At 48.0% G+C, this 16,838-nt stretch overlaps 2 protein-coding genes across 9 annotated transcripts in view; one reads left to right on the top strand and one right to left on the bottom strand.

Moving 5' to 3' along the window:
* Nucleotides 1–6,609, bottom strand: part of LOC309393615 (scaffold attachment factor B1-like) — a 35,945-nt gene extending 29,336 nt beyond the window's left edge. For 2 of the 4 annotated variants that reach the window (XM_081956013.1, XM_081956015.1), the window contains exons 1-4: nucleotides 6,139–6,608; nucleotides 1,894–1,981; nucleotides 461–525; nucleotides 154–351 (exon numbers count right to left, since the gene is read on the bottom strand). In XM_081956013.1, coding sequence (XP_081812139.1) covers nucleotides 154–351; nucleotides 461–525; nucleotides 1,894–1,981; nucleotides 6,139–6,372 — 585 coding nt within the window. In that variant the 5' untranslated portion in view covers nucleotides 6,373–6,608. Of the gene's footprint in view, nucleotides 1–153; nucleotides 352–460; nucleotides 526–1,893; nucleotides 1,982–6,138 lie in introns of all 4 variants that reach the window. The other 2 variants (XM_081956014.1, XM_081956016.1) reach the window with 2 other exon arrangements.
* Nucleotides 6,610–12,146: 5,537 nt separating this feature from the next.
* The window catches only part of LOC309394802 (scaffold attachment factor B2-like), a 71,981-nt gene continuing 67,289 nt past the window's right edge, over nucleotides 12,147–16,838 (top strand). For 3 of the 5 annotated variants that reach the window (XR_014175795.1, XM_081958422.1, XM_081958424.1), the window contains exon 1: nucleotides 12,147–12,560. Coding sequence is in view for 3 of the 5 variants with exons in the window: in XM_081958422.1 (XP_081814548.1) it covers nucleotides 12,363–12,560 (198 nt within the window). In the remaining 2 variants the exon portion in view is untranslated. Of the gene's footprint in view, nucleotides 12,561–12,755; nucleotides 12,811–16,838 lie in introns of those variants that run through there. The other 2 variants (XM_081958421.1, XM_081958423.1) reach the window with 2 other exon arrangements.

Here is a 16,838-nt window from a genome sequence, read left to right as displayed (position 1 = left end):
CTCCACTGTGATGCTTCTCCACTGGAGCCCCAAGCTAATTGGCAGAGATAGGTCTTTATATTGATTTTGAGTAGTCCGCCTTAATCTTTGCAGGCACATCTCTGGCATGATATAAGTAATCAAATATGCCCCCCCCTCCCTCCAATGATCTACCTCACTTTCCATCAGCTGCTCTGGAAGTTCTTTCATTTCCATATCAATGTTATCTTTATCAGGATCCAGAATGCTTTCAGAGCGGTAGTCATCTCCACAGTCCACGGCACTGCTGTTATCTATTTCGGCTTCATCCAACACGCTGATGTCCATCATGTCGATATCCTGCAAGTTGTCTGAGCTTGCTTCAACATCCTTCTAGAGTTGAGGTGGAATGAAAAGAAAAAGGGAAACCAATTCTTATTGTGACTTGAAAACAAACTTTTAAAAGAAACAATGCATTTTTCTTCCCCCTCCCCCCCCATACCTGTCCATCTCTGGAATTCTCTTCCAATCCATTGTCCTCGCCCTCTTCTTCTTCTGATTTACGCCCTAAAACAATAAAGCTTTAATAGACTACTAGAAAGTTTAACAACAAAACCGATAGTCCTCAGAAACAAAATATTAAAGTCTAAGCCAGCGATAACTTGCCTTTATTTACAGAGGGGTAAAATAGTTGCCAACTTCATTGTTAAGGGAAAAAAAAAACAAAGCAGAATTTTTAAATACTGCAAGTCTGATATTTTTATATTACACATCACTCCGTCCAAGACGGAGTGGCTGTGGCTACCGGCACCCCGGTTCAACCAGCTGATTCCATCACTGGCCATTGGGGGCGAACATCTGGCCCCCGTGGATCGGGTACGCAATTTGGGCGTCCTCCTAGATGCCCGGCTGTCAATGACCTTCCCCCTGATATTAGAACAACCACGGACCTCCGCTCCTTCCGCAAGAAGCTCAAAACCCACCTGTTTAATCTAGCCGGCTTGGCCTAACTCCAGCTCTCCCACCTCAGTCTGTATTTTTAAATTTTACGGGTTGGTCTTAAAGCTAAGTTTTTAATTTTTATAAATTTGTACAGGGGTTTAAAGTTTAATCCGGTTTTAATTATATTTATTGTTATCTGTATGGTTTTTAATTTGGTACCTGTACACCGCCCCGAGTCCCTTCGGGGAGAGGGGGCGGTCTAGAAATCAAATCAAATAAATAAAATAAATAAATAATGTATCATACAAATGAAACTCTTATTGTCTGATAATGTCAATTTTATTATGTAGCCCAAGGGCAAATAAATGCCTCTAGTTTGGCGAAATATAACCCTGAAGAGTAAAACTGTGCTCCAAAATACAGTTTCTGAACACCACTGGTTTGAAGCATAAAACATGCATTAAGAATTATTTTAAATGTGATTATTTTTTTAAAATGAATTCAAATGGAAGTTGGCTGACCACTGTTTCCTAACTCAGAATTCTTGCACAATTGTCATCGCTGACTTTAAATGAAAAAAAAAAAACAAGGGATGCTACAGGTTAGCTATGCTAACAGCAAGTTCTGGTGATGAATATTAAAACAACTAGACTCAAGATAGAACAGAAGAAAGTGATCTGCAAGCTCTCATTAACCCAAAGATTGAAGAATCATAAAAAGCGATCTTCTAAAAATATCAAAGAACGTCACAATTCCCCAATTACTCAGAAAATTAAATATGCCCACGAACCATGCATTAAAATGTCAAGTAGAGGGGGAAAAGGATTTCTGTTAGTGGCAAGAATATATGACAAAGCCAAGTAGTGGTGCAGATTCCACTTTTTATTTATCTAGCATCAAGCTGCATGTTTGTTTTTTAAATGACCACCTGCAGGTGTGCAATCTGTACATATACAGTATATGCACACATGTAATTCTATTTTAATTTTGTACCTTTTAAAGATCTTTTGGGGGTCCTCTTGCTAGTGTTCTCTGAGGCCATGGGAACCTCATCAGGATTTCCCCCTTCTTCTTCAATGGCCTGTCAGGAGGGAACAGTGTGAGGTTTTGCAGCAAGAGCAACTGGTTTCTGAATTGTCCAGGAAAAAAAGGGAGCCTTCTTTGCTCTACATCCCCAATTTCTTCTGTTCACATGGATACCCAAACCTATTTCCGTTTTGCTTCTCTTCTCTCATAATCTTATATATTCTTTTCCTATTCCATATTTGCCTCTGTTAATTTTTCATTCTTCTCCCTGCTGACATGATCTAGATCTTCTCTTCCTCTAAACTACGGTACTTCAATTATTTTTTCCAGGTCACCTTTTCTTATTGTAATACTCCCACCTCTGCTTATGATATATGGTTTCCATTTGCCTTTTTGTCTTCCCCTAATTTTTCCCTCATATTGCCATGACTGCTTTACATGCCACTTTAGAAAAACAGAATATATTTTCCGAACAAGCAAATAACTTTATTGTAAAATCTAATATAGTAGCTCCCAACCTTTTATTCACCGTGAACTCCCTTTAAATACCTTGGACCCCAAGACCTAACTCAAGATTTAAATCATAACATTTCATCAAGCCTTCGCTGTGATGACATCACAGCTCCCCAGGGGTCCATGGACCACAGGTTGAGAACCCCATGACTAATAATTTCTCTCTTTCTATATCTCAACTCACCCTATTTCCCCTACCCATTTCTCTTATTGTTCATCAAACCCTCATCCTTGCTTATTATTGTAGAATATTATTATTCCTTTTTCTGGATTTTAATTCCAGCCATCATTTCCCACATAAATTATTTCTAGCCCTACTTTTCTTATTTCCCTCACTTAGCAGTCCCTTCTCCTCTGCAGAATGCTCTGGCTTTCCTTCTCCCTTTCCAGTTCCAAAGTCACATTTTCCATTTATACCTCCACTGTCAATAATTTGCCTACTTCATCTCATAACCTTATTCTGCTGAATCTGACCAAACACCCAGCAAGACAACAGCAATCACATTCATATTAACCGTTGCTGTTGCACAGGGATATATTAAAAAGGAGGGATAAATAGCTACTGAAAGAAACAGGATCATAATATATTTAAACTACAGCAAAACAAACATCAAAGAGAGCGTACATTTTTATTCATTCCATTCTCTTTAGGATCCATTCTTTGTTTTAACTATTGTTACTTATTGCTGTTGCTAATTTCAATGGAGCCAGTTGAATCAATCATCATTCTTGGTTCCCAGTGCTTCCTACAGACCTTTTAGTGTAAGATTTAGAGACATCGTACTCTGAAATTAGTATTCAGCGATGACAGAATGCCTCTGATTCTGGAGGCTAGTGAACAGTAGTTTTTGAAACCTTCATATGAATGATAATATAGCCTTATGAAGAGCAATGAATTCAGGAAGCCTATGCCTTAGCTTACTAGATTTTTAGTTGTTCCTGTTAGCCTTTTCCTCCATAGATTTCACAATACCAGAATGCAAGTTCACCCACCGAAATTACCGTAAATGATGCAAAATTAAAAGCAGAGAAAGACCCAAATTCACAAAAATTAAGGCTATTAAGGCATAACCACTTCCAAGTGCCAGTTGCTGGAAATAGGAGCTAGAAAGTACTAAACACTTGTATCCTACTGGTAGTCTTCCCAGAGGCTTTGCAGAAAACAAGATGCAAGATAACAAGAGCCTTTTGCTTGATCCAGCTGATCTCTCCCTAGGGAGATTTATTATGATTACAAAATTGGTCTACTATATACACTGCAAATCCTACCATACATCATTAACTGCTAGGAACAAGAGAAGGCTATGTCCCAAAGGTCTTTTTCAAGAGGCAACTGGACTTTCCAGTTTTTTCTTTGAAGAAGTTTCGCTCAGCTTCTCAACCAAGAAGCTTCTTCAGCTCGGACTAGATGGTGGGGAATGGACTCAGGTGACTATTCAGATAACATGGCTTCAACAACTCTCTCAAAGAATGCAAATGACCAGCTGCCTGCAATGAGTAAAAATCCTTCCATTCCTCACTATCCAGTCAGAGCTGAAGAAGCTTCTTGGGTGAGAAGTGAAATGACTTCAAAGAAAAAATCCAAAAGTTCAGTTGCCCCTTGAAAAAAAAAGCACTTTTGTGACAATCATGACTTCCATAGGCATTAAGAGAAGGCTGTGATGCACAGGGCTTTCCAACAGAATAAAGGGTGCTGAACCAAAGGACCTGTGTTAGTTACATTCCCATTGACCCATCTTGACTTCCCCTCAAATCAATTCCCTCTTTTGATGTCAACACCCCATCCAGATCCAGTGACTTTGGATTAGATGCTAACCATCATTCTCAGCGGGAAAAGGCTGTGGGATGGGGATGCAGCCCCTCTTTGGAAGCTAAGGCTAGCTCAAACCCTGTCCTCCTGTGGATGGATTCAATTCAATCTCAGGGGTTGCCACAAAGAAGAGGGAGTCAAACTATTCTCCAAGGCACCTGAGGGTAGAACAAGAAGCAATGGGTGGAAACTAATCAAGGAGAGAAGCAACAGAAAAGGCTCTTCTGGATCCTGCCGACGGGGCTCTTTTGACCAACAGCATGCCCCTTCTGCTGGCATGGGTGGGGCGAGCCAATCCCCTTGGGTTGAGAACAGAGCTTTTAATGCTAGGTATGTCTAATGTTTAATGAAAAGAAGGACTAGGGGAGAGACATGATAGCAGTCTTCCAATATCTCAGGGGTTGCCCCAAAGAAGAGGGAGTCAAGCTATTCTCCAAGGCACCTGAGGGTAGAACAAGAAGCAATGGGTGGAAACTCATCAAGGAGAGAAGCAACTTAGAACTGAGGAGAAACTTCCTGACAGTTAGAACAATTAATCAGTGGAACAGAAGTTGCCTCCAGAAGTTGTGAATGCCCCAACACTGGAAGTCTTTAAGAAGATGTTGGATAGATATTTGTCTGAAACGGTATAGGGTTTCCTGCCTAGGCAGGGGGTTGGACTAGAAGACCTCCAAGGTCCCTTCCAACTCTACTATTGTATTGTATTGTATTGTAATTCTCAATGTCCCTTAAACCTGGCTGACAGTTGGTGTAATGACTCCTCTCTGGAAGACCAGCAAGTTGGGGCAAGACTGCCTTGAATGCTGCCCTCCAGGGAGAATGAGCTCAACCTCAGAAAAGTGGCTAATAATGGAAGTTGTACCAAAGATACCTTTGGGACAACCATGACCTGGATGACTGATAGCTCCATAGACAATGGGAGTTGAAGTCCATTCTGTGCTGTGAAGCTGCTTGAGCCCTTCCCTCCGGTGAGACAGGGCTTCAGTTCCCATCATCCTCCCAAGTGGTACATGGGAATTGTAATCTGTCATGTCTGGAAGGCTGCTTTAAATCCTTCTTTTTAGTGCTTGTCTCAATTTCTATCCCCCCAAGGCTGGCTGATGGGAATCATAGTCACTGGAAGGCTGCCTCCACAGAGACAGCACTTCAACCCCCATCATCCCCAAGTCTGGCTGATGGGACTTGTATTCTATGGAAGGCTGCCTCCAAAGAGACAGCACTTCAACCTCCATCATCCCTAAGGATGGCTGATGGGAGTCGTAGTCCCTGGAAGGCTGCCACCACAGAAACAGCACTTTAACTCCCATCATCCCCAAGGCTGGCTGATGCGAGTCGTAGTTCCTGGAAGGCTGCCTCCAGAGACAGCACTTCAACCCCCATCATCCCCAAATCTGGCTGATGAAGTTGTATTCTATGGAAGGCTGCCTCCACAGAGACAGCACTTCAACCCCCATCATCCCCAAATCTGGCTGATGAAGTTGTATTCTATGGAAGGCTGCCTCCACAGAGACAGCACTTCAACCTCCATCATCCCTAAGGGTGGCTGATGGGAGTCGTAGTCCCTGGAAGGCTGCCTCCACAGAAACAGCACTTTAACTCCCATCATCCCCAAGGCTGGCTGATGGGAGTCTTAGTTCCTGGAAGGCTGCCTCCAGAGACAGCACTTCAACCCCCATCATCCCCAAGGCTAGCTGATGGGAGTTGTAGTCCCAGGAAGGCTGCCTCCACAGAGACAGCACTTCAACCCCCACCATCCGCCAGGCTGGTAGATGGGAACTGTAAGGCTGCCTTCAGTGACCCCCCACTTCACGACGCTGCCGGGATGGGCCTAGTAGTCCTCGGTCCCGAGCTCCCCCGCTTCTTCCCCGCGCAGCGGCCGGGAAGCTTACGCTTTGCAGCCGCTCGAGGAGGACGCTCTTGTTGCCGCCCGTGTCCAGGTTGCGGCGCTTCAGCTCGGCCCGGAGGTCGATCACCCGCAGGTCGCTCAGGCGCCGCCGAGGAGTCGAGGTCGCGGGAGTCGTCCCAGAGCCGCCCGCTGAAGGAGTCGCCAGCCCCGCCGCTGTGGTCGCCGCCGCCTCGTCCTCGCCAACCGGCCCGGCCGGCCCTTGCGCCCCCTCCGCCATCCGCGAGAGCTTCCAGGCGTCGCCGCTTTTCCTCACATGAAGCGACCGAAACGAGTCTCGGGGCAAAAATCACGGCGTCGGAGCAAAATATATATATATATACGGCTTTTATTTTGTGGTTTTTTTCCCCTCGCCGCGGCCGCCCCCTCCCCCTCTGTCCACGGCCCGGTTCTTTCTCCCCCTCAGACAAAATGGCGGGAAGGCCTAACACCGAGAGACAAGCACGGCCTCGGGAGAGGGGCACTCAAACTGCGCCTGCGCGGAAGGAAGGGGGGAAGACAGGACTGAAGGGGAACAGTCTGCGCACGCGCGGCACTCCGAAACTCGCCAGGCTCGCGGAGTCGCGAAGAGCGCGCGCGCACAGGAGGGATGGCGGGAGCTAGCGCGCCGGAAGTCGGTGCGCACGCGCGAGCGAGAAGTCGGTGCGCACGCGCGAGCGCGTCCCTTCCACCGCTATAGAGCTAAGCAAGTTTGAGCAGAGTTTCCCCATCTCTGTTGGGGAATTCTGGGAGTTAAAGTCGCCAAATTTCAGAAACACTTGGATTCAAGGGGCTGGACCTCCATGTTTCTTGGGGTGGGGGCCTTTTCATTTAGTGACCGCTCGAAGTTACAACGGCACTGAGAAAAGTGTCTTATGACTGTTTTTCACACTTATGGCCATTGCAGCCTCCCCGTGGTCATGTGATTTGCATCCTTGGTGACTGGTTCATATTTATGACGGGTCGCAGTGTCCCGGGGGTCACGTGATCCCCTTTTGCGTCTTTCTAATGAGCAAAATCTTTGGGGGAACGCCAGATTCACTTAACGACTGCAGTGATTTCACTTGGTGACTGTGGCCAGAAAAGTTGCAAATTGAGGCGAAGCTCGACAACAACTTTACAACTGTCTCACTTCCCAACAGAAATGTTGAGCTCAATTATGGTCATAAATCGAGGACCACCTGAACTCTGGAGCGCCAGGATTTTTGGAATCTCCTAAGGCTTTTTCTATTGTACTTGTTTAAATGTCTATGGAGATTCCCAGTCATCCAGGTCATTGGACTTTCTGGTTTTTCTTTGAAAGACGTTTCCTTTCTCATCCGAGAAGGTTCTTCAGTTTTGACTGGATGGTGAGGAATGGAAAGATTTATATTCCTTGCAGACAGCTGTTTATTTGCATCCATTTTGAGAGTGGTTGAGGCCTCCTGGAGGTTTCTCTGGTCCTCAGGGTCACCTGGGTGGTTTATTTTATTTGTTATTTATTTGTTTGTTTATTTATTTATTCACGTATTACATTCATTTGCTGTCACAAGCTGACTCTGGACAGTTTACAATGTTAAAAAAAAGTAATACAACAACATACATACAACAAGCATTAAGAAAGAATAGGTTCAGGGATTTATTTCTGGAGGGACGCCAATCAGGATATTTGGTTTTGTGGCCCCTCTCATCAAACTTATTTTTTTGTTAGATGTTGTGTTCCACTTAAAACAGTCTCCAACTTTGTGGCTTGGCAGCTCAGCAGGCGGGGAGGAGAACCAACCTATCTAATCTAATCTCTCTCTCTCTCTCTATCTATCCATCCTATCTCATCTGTCTATATCATCTATCTGTCTATTTCATCTACGTATCCTATCCTATCTATCCATCTACCTACCTATCTACCTACCTACTTACCTACCTACCTACCTATCTGCACAGTGCTTAGAATGTAGTATTGCAGGCTAACTCTGCCCACTGACAGGAGTTTGCTCTTTCTTCAGTCAGTAAAATGAGGACCAGATTGTTGGGGGCAAAAGGCTGACTCTGTAAACCGCTTAAAGAGGGCTTAAAGAATTTATGAAGCGGTATATAAAGTTGAGGTGCTATTGCTAATATATTATGATTATAATTAATATTATTATGAGTCAATATGAAATGCTTGCCCTCTGTTCTGGCGGGAACAGAGGTTTAATCCTATTGGTCGAAGGGTCTGACAGCTCCCTATTAAAAGTGCTGCAACCTTCGCTGGATTGCTCTCACTTCTTGTACTTAATAAAGAGCTGTTACTGTTAAGCCTGTGTGTGCCTATCCATTACCCAATTGAACACTGGCGACGAAGGTGGGATTGGAAGGCAACTATGCGAACCAAAAAGAGCGTATCAATCCAGCAAGTACATCCAGCCTGGAGCTCAGTGCGGTTTGAGCAGCCATTTTTGAGCGGCAAACTCAAAACGTCCTCAGAACACAAAATGGCCATCCACGCCCCCCGACTCCGTATGACCCAGTCACCGAGCACTGAGACTCGTACATGCTACGATTTGACTGCTTCCTCGAGGCAAAGATCTCATGGGCCTTTCTGAAGGCCACAAGAAGAATATGTTCCTTGGATACTGTGGCCGGGAAGTGTTCGAAACGGTGAAAGACCTCTTTGAGCTGACACTGCTACAATCAGTCGCCTGGTCCGTGCTTCAGCAGACGCTGAGGACCCACTATGCCCCCAAGCCGTCCAAGCATGTTCGCCGGCATGAGTTTAACATCAGGAACCAGAAAGAGGGCGAGTCGATTAATGAGTATGTTGTAGCGCTTCGCATGGCCGCAGAGTACTGCGAATTCCGAGACCTGGACGAGCTGATTCTGGACCGCATAATTTACAGCGTGGGGGACATTAACTTACAAAGGAGGTTACTCGCTAAATCTAACCTCATTCTGCAGATCGCCTTGGACGAAGCCAGGGCGTCCGAATCAGCCGTCAAATCTACTGAGACTCTGCAGCGCCAAAACGCTCCACAAGATGCGAGAAAGAGTACACGTGTACATCGCGAGGCTGCAGAGCTCGAGAGCTCATAGGACGAAGAAGATGACAGCTGCCGCATGCGCAGTAGCCGCGCCCAGCTGGAGCGCAAATTCAAACCACGTCTCCCACCTTGCGCTAGCTGCGGAGGAGACCATGCCAGATCTGCTTGCCGTTTCCACGACGCAACCTGCCAGCGCTGTGAGCGAAAGGGGCACATCGCCAAGGTTTGCCAGAGCGAATTCCCTGCCACTACCTGGCAGCCTAGAAGCGCAGTAAACCGCCAACAGAGGCCCAACTAAGGGGCCTGGTAGAAACCACCACGGCGCTCAGAGGGCAACAATAGAGGACTCTCCATGTGAGATAGAGATCGACACCGGGTCATCACTGACCATCATGCCGTGGTCTACCCTAAAGCAGGCTATCCCTAGCCTACAGAAGCAGCATCTTTGCACCCCAGACATCCGCCTACAAGATTACCAGGTAAACCGGGTCCCCATCATGGGCCAAGCCACCTTCCAGGTGAAGTTCAAGCAGTTCAGCGGGAAACTCCCAGTGACAGTCAAAGAAACTAGAGACATTAATCAAAGCTGCTCCTTGTTACTGAAAACAGTCACAGGTAGTCCTCGACTTATGACCACAATGGAACCAAAATTTCCATTGCTAAACAAATCAGTTGTTAAGTGAATTTTGCCCCATTTTACTTTTCCTGCCACAGTTATGTGAATCACTGCAGTTGTTAAATTAGTAACAAGGTTTTTAAGTGAATCTGACTTCCCCATTGACTTTGCATGTCAAAAGGGGATCCCATTGGCCTGCGACACTGCAACTGCCATAAATACATGACAGTTGCCAAGTGTCCAAATTTTGATCGTGTGACCACAGGGATACTATAATGGTCGTGTGAAAAACAGTTGTAAGTCACTGTTGTAGCTTTGCACGGTCACTAAATGAATGTTGTAAGTCGTGGGCTACATGCATTCAGACAGACCCCCTTCTCCTGCCCCCATCAGTTTTATTTGCAGAAAAAAGTCTTAAGTGACAAGCATATTCATATTCATACACCTGGGAAGGAAAAACCAGTTACAAGGACAGATTAGGCGAAACCCGGCTCAAAAAGAGTAACTGAGAGATGGACTTTGGAGTCCTACAGCTTAAACATGAGCCAGCAGTGTGAGGCAGCAGAGAAAAAAGCCAATACAATCCTTGGTTGTATACGGAGGCATAGAATCAAAACCCCGTGAGGTATTAATACCGCTTTATAAAGCTTAGTAATGGTGGGAGAAATATCCATCTGGTTTGGTTCCAAGCCGGGAGAAAGACACTGGAAACATGGAGACTGATTGAAAATATGGGTTTAATGATGAACAGAACCACATGAGTGTGCAGCTGCTGCCAAAAAAGCCAATACAGTTTTAGGCTGCATAAACAAAGGATAGAATCAAGATCACGTGAAGGGTTAATACCACTTTATAATGCTTTGGTAAGGCCACACCTGGAATACGGCATTCAGTTTTGGTCGCCACGATGTAGAAAAGATGTGGAGACTCTAGAAAGAGTGCAGAGAAGAGCAACAAAGAGGATTAGGGAACTGGAGGCTAAAACATAGGAAGAACGGTTGCAGGAACTAGGTATGTTTAGCTTAAGAGAAAGAAGGACTAGGGGAGACATGATAGCATTGTTCCAATATCTCAGGGGTTGCCACAAAGAAGAGGGAGTCAAACTATTCTCCAAGGCACCTGAGGGTAGAACAAGAAGCAATGGGTGAAAACTAATCAAGGAGAGAAGCAACTTAGAACTGAGGAGAAACTTCCTGACAGTTAGAACAATTAATCAGTGGAACAGCTTGCCTCCAGAAGTTATGAATGCCCCAACACTGGAAGTCTTTAAGAAGATGTTGGATAGCCATTTGTCTGAAACGGTATAGGGTTTCCTGCCTAGGCAGGGGGTTGGACTAGAAGACCTCCAAGGTCCCTTCCAACTCTGCTATTGTATTGTATTATAAAAGTTCTGGTGCAGCTGACCACGTGGAGTTGAGATGGGGGTGTTATACCTTCTCTTGGGCTTTGCACTTGAGCTTCCTGTTCCTGTGGAAGAACATGTATTCTATTGGCTGTTGTCATGGGGTCATGTAGGGGCCATAGCTGGCTCTGTAGGTTGTCTGAACTCCCAGGTTGAAGTTTGTTTGAAGTTTGTGAGGGTGATGCAGTCAAGCGCCTTGTGTAATTCGTATTGCGGCTGAGGGCTAATCCTACCTTTATTCAGACTTTGCTGCAGGGAATTTCAAAATATCCTGTCTTGAATAGATTTCTGCCTAAAGTATTTGCCTGCAGTACTATGAATAGAGCTACCTAAATCTCAATAAGCTCTCTATCACTTAAGTGCTGTCATCTGCTGTGGGGTATTAAGAAAGGTGGGGTCTGCTTTCTCCCTCTAAAAAACATGCTTCTCAATTTCTCATCCAGGGAAATATAACATTTAAAAAAAATATTTCTCAAAATATTTCCTTCTTCTAGGAGAGGGGTGGGTGTTAACTTCCTACTGTAAGGCCACACCTGGAATCCTGCATCCCGTTTTGGTCACAAAATAAAAAAAGATGTTGAGTTTGGAAAAAGTGCAAAGAGCAGCTATGATTTAAGGACCTGGAGACTAAAACATATGAAGAATGGTTGCAGGATTCGTGTTTGGCTAAGTCTAGAGAAAAGGAGCCTATTTGCACATTTTTGAAATTCTATTTTTAGTCAGCACCATTCCCTAATCAGGGAAGGACAGAAAAAAAAAAAACCACCCCAAAACGCCCGCATGCGCACATAGATGCGTTCTCAGCTCCCTATATTTAATTGCATCCTATGGCGGGCGCCAAGCCTATGCTCAGGGCGCATGCGCTCCCGGGCTCTTTCGTTTCCCCGCTTGTCGCTTTCTTCTGCCGTTCCACCACGTCGCGCGCGCGCACACTCGCCCCGCCTCTTCCCTAATAGGGCCGTGTTCAAGCAGTACGCACATGCGCAGTGATCCTTCACCAGGCCAGTTCTGCGCATGCTCAGAAAGAGACCGCCATTTTATGCATGCCGGGAGCGCTCGCGCGCCCCGCATAGACGTTACAGTTTACCGAAATTTGTTTTTTTTAAGTTTTTTTGGGGGGGAGGGGCTTAATTCGGTATTATTTTTTTTGGAGAGTCAAACTTTTGCGCGAGAAGCCGTTGTGGTTTTTTTTTCCTTCCCCTCCACAGTCTTTCCTTATGGCGGCGGAGAATCAGGCCGGGCTCGCCGCAGAAGCGACGGTTTCCCTCAGCGGTGGCGACTCGGAAAGCTCCGGAGGCGGGATGACCCGGCGGCGCCTGAGCGACCTGAGGGTGATCGACCTGCGGGCCGAGCTGAAACATCGCAACCTGGACACCGGAGGCAACAAGAGCGTCCTTCTTGAGCGGCTCCGGAAGGTAAGAGCGCGGAGCCTTCTCGGGAAGGGCTGGCGGGTGCCGAAGGGGTTAAATCCTCTGCGCATGCGCCGCAGCGCAACTTTTCGCCTCCGGGATTTTGGCGGAACGTAGACTTTATAAAAACTGAAGAGTCGCCTTCGGAACCGTGCGTTGAGGGATTCCTGCAGAATTCGTGGCTGCTGTTTTGAATCCTCATCGCCTGAGAATTGCCTGGTACTATCACTATATTCAGGGGAATTATACCAACAAGGTATGTTGGTGTAACTGAAATATTCATCTTTTTAACAAATGGAATGGAAGCTTGGTGTAACTCCGTTCAAGTTATTTATTTATTTATTTATTTATTTATTTATTTATTTATTTATTTATTTATTTCTTGGATTTCTAAACCGCCCCCTCTCCCAAAAAGGGACTCGGGGCGGTGTACAGTCAAATGCAGATAAAAATACAATAATATAAAACAGTTAAATACATTTGGGTGGAGGAGATAAGGCTGTACAAGAAATAAATATACCATAAAAACCCTAAAAACATCCCCAATTAAAATACCCAAACCCAATTAAAATATATCCCCAGGAGGTAAAATTAAGAGAGTGCCAGGCCAGCTGATTGAAATAGGTGAGTCTTTAATTTTTGACGGAAGGAACGGAGGTCGGTGGTAGTTCGAATATCAGGGGGGAGGTCATTCCAGAGGGTTGGGCCCATCACAGAGAAGGACCTACTCCTAGGTGTCGCCCGCTGGCATTGCCTAGCGGACGGCACCAGAAGGAGTCCCTCCCTGTGTGAGCGGATAGGTCGCAGGGACGTGTGTGGTAGGATGCGATCCTGCAGATAACTAGGTCCTATGCCATGGAGCGCTTTAAAGATGGTAATCAATACCTTGAAACGCACCCGAAAGGCCACAGGTAGCCAGTGCAGCTCGCGCAGGAGAGGTGTTACGTGGGAGTAACGTGTACTCCCCATGATAACCCGCGCGGCTGCGTTCTGAACTAACTGCAGTCTCCGGATGCGTCCCAAGGGAAGCCCCATGTAGAGGGCATTGCAGTAGTCCAGGCGAGACGTCACCAGCGCATGAGTGACCGTGCGCAGGGCACTCCGGTCCAGTAGGGGGCGCAATTGGCGCACCAGGCGAACCTGGTGGAACGCCCCCCTTGCCACGGTTGCCACATGGTCCTCCATTGACAGCCGGGCATCAAGGAGGACGCCCAAATTGCGCGCCCGCTCCACAGGGGACAGTTGTTCGCCCCCTATGGCCAGCGATGGTGTCAGCTGACTGAATCGAGGTGCCGGTACCCACAGCCACTCGGTCTTGGAGGGGTTGAGTTTGAGTCTGTTGTTCCCCATCCAGACCCCGACGGCTTCCAAACACCGGGACATCACTTCGACAGCCTCGTTGGGGTGGTTTGGGGTTGAAATGTACAGCTGAGTATCATCAGCATACAGGTGGTACTCAACCCCCAAACCACGGATGATCTCACCCAGCGGCTTCACATATGCGTTGAACAGGAGAGGCGAGAGGACCGACCCCTGTGGCACTCCACAAGTGAGTGGCCTCAGGGACGACCTCTGCCCCCCTGTCAACACACATTGCTTCCGGTCGGAGAGGTAGGAGCCGAACCACCACAAAACGGTGCCTCCGACTCCCATCCCCTCCAACCGGCGCAATAGGATACCATGGTCGATGGTATCAAAAGCCGCCGAAAGGTCTAATAGGACCAGGATAGAGGAACAACCCCTATCTCTGGCCCTCCAGAGATCATCAACCAACGCGACCAAGGCTGTCTCTGTGCTGTGCCCGGGTCGGAAGCCGGACTGGCGTGGGTCTAGATAGTCGGATTCGTCCAGGTGTCGTGGGAACTGCTGCGCCACCACATTCTCAACAACCTTCGCCAAGAAGGGGAGGTTGGAGACTGGACGGTAATTAGCTAGCTCCATTGGGTCGAGCGAAGGTCTCTTGAGCAAGGGTCTCACCACCGCCTCTTTCAAGGCGGTTGGTAAGTATCCCTCACCCAATGAGGCGTTCACCAGGCCCAGAAGCCAGCCTCGTGTCACCTCCCAGGCTGCCAGTACCAGCCAGGAGGGGCACGGGTCCATTGAACATGTGGTGGGCCGCAGCCGTCCACGCAACCTGTCCAAATCCTCGGGGGCAACAGAGTCAAACTCCTCCCAGAATGGTCTCTCAAGACTCGCTGTTGACGGCTCGTCTGGTCCACTGACGGAGGTCCATCTGCTCCGGATCTGATCGATTTTGTCCTGGAGATATTCCTCAAACTCCTCTGCTCTTCCCTGTAAGGGTGTCTCGCGCGTCCCTTGCGATAGAAGGGAGCGGGTCACCCGAAACAAGGCGGCAGGGCGGTTATCCGCGGACGCAATAAGGGCGGCACAATATCTACGCTTGGCCGCTCTTATTGCCACAAGGTAAGTCCGCAAATAGGCTCTTACCTGTGTTCGATCAGATTCGGAGCGTGAGGACCTCCACCTGCTCTCTAGACGTCTCCTGTGGCGCTTCATCACCCTTAGCTCCTCAGTGAACCAAGGAGCCCGGGTGGGTCGATGTCGCAGGAGAGGTCGCAAAGGCGCAACCCGGTCCAAGGCCCCAGTCGTCGCCCTATTCCAGGCAGTCACTAGGTCCTCGGAGCGGGAGCGGGACAGGGCTACAGGTATTGGCCCAAGCTCCGTCTGGAATCTGTCCGATTCCATCAGGTGCCTGGGGCGGTACCAGCTTGTAGAGTCTGGTTCTGCCTCCTCGCGGTGGGGGATAGCGCCAGGGAAGTCCAGCCGGAGGGATGAGTGATCTGACCATGACAGGGGCGTGATGACTAAGTCCCCTATTCCCAGATCACTCGTCCACTGTTCAGATACAAAAATGAGGTCCAATGTGTGGCCCCCTTCGTGAGTGGGGCCCTGAACTAATTGGGTCAGGTCCATGGCCGTCATGGAAGCCATGAACTCCCGAGCCACCTCGGAAGCCGCTCCCGTTGACGGCAAGTTGAAGTCCCCCATGACCAAAAGTCTGGGAGTCTCAACTGCCGTCGCTGAGATTAGCTCGAGGAGCTCGGGCAGGGCTGCTGATGCATAGCGAGGAGCCAAGTATACAATCAGCAAGCCCCACTGCCTCCCTGGGCCCCAGTTCACACCAAGGGACTCACACCCGGGTATCTGAGGGACAGTGAACTCCCTCGGCTCTAAACGTTCCCGAATAACCACCGCCACCCCACCACCCTTACCCAGGGCCCGGGGCTGATGGAATGCCCGGAAACCTGGTGGGCACATTTCCACGAGGGGTAAACCACCCTCGTGGCCCAACCAGGTCTCCGTTATCCCTGCAAGGTCTAGCTCCCCCTCTGAGATCAACTCATTAATGAGGGGGGCCTTGTTGGTAACAGACCTTGCATTGCAGAGCATCAGCCGCAGGCCCTGGCTCTGTAGTTCCTGTCCACCTAGACTGCAGGGGTTGGTACAAGCGATCGGGCGTAACCAGCAGCCACGGTCTCCCAACCGACCTTGGGATCTTATCCTGTCCTCGCATCCCCTCCTCCCCACGACCGTTGTAATAGGACAACCCTCTGCTCGAGTGACCTTTATTTTCCCCCCCTCCACCGCATCCCCGTCCTTCCTAGACTCACCTGTTTGTCCGGCACTGGCTCTCCTTCCGGTCTGATTAGCCCTCCCCCCCACCCTGGAACCCCCTAAAAAAGATAAAAAACATTTTACTAAAAATCCCCTTAACTTCCAGTTCCTGAAAAGTTAAGTTTTCCAAACGATTAATAGCAGTAGCATTTAGACTTATATACTACTTTACATTGCTTTACAGCGCTCTCTAAGCGGTTTATAGAATCAGCCTATTTTCCCCAACAATCTGGGTCCTCAGTAATAGCCTCATCTCAGGCTATTTCCCTCTTGTGTCTAATTCACGCATCTTCATGTTATCTCCCAGCCAGGTTTTAAGATCCATTTTGGAATGGCTTGCCTTCAGCATTCGTGGGTGCTCCCACCACTAAAAGTTTTTAAGAAGCCATTTATCTGAAATGATACAGGGCAGTGATGGCTTTGGGCCTAGTAGGCCTCTCTGCAGCCTCCTGGGACCAAAAATGGGCCACGGGGGATGAATGCCGCACCCCACTGCACTCCCCCCATACATGTGTGCAACCCCCCTCCCACACGTGTGTACATCTCCTGCATGTGCCCCCCCCATATGTGCGGCAGAGACGCGAAAATCAGCTAGCTGTCGGGAGGTGCACACGCATGAGCAATGGAGCTGAGCTTGGGTGACATGCG

Source organism: Natrix helvetica (assembly GCF_964273705.1).
Source record: "Natrix helvetica genome assembly, chromosome: 1".
Classification (NCBI taxonomy): domain Eukaryota; kingdom Metazoa; phylum Chordata; class Lepidosauria; order Squamata; family Natricidae; genus Natrix; species Natrix helvetica.
The sequence above is the reverse complement of the archived record's forward strand: the minus strand, read 5'-3'. Positions and strand labels throughout refer to the sequence as shown.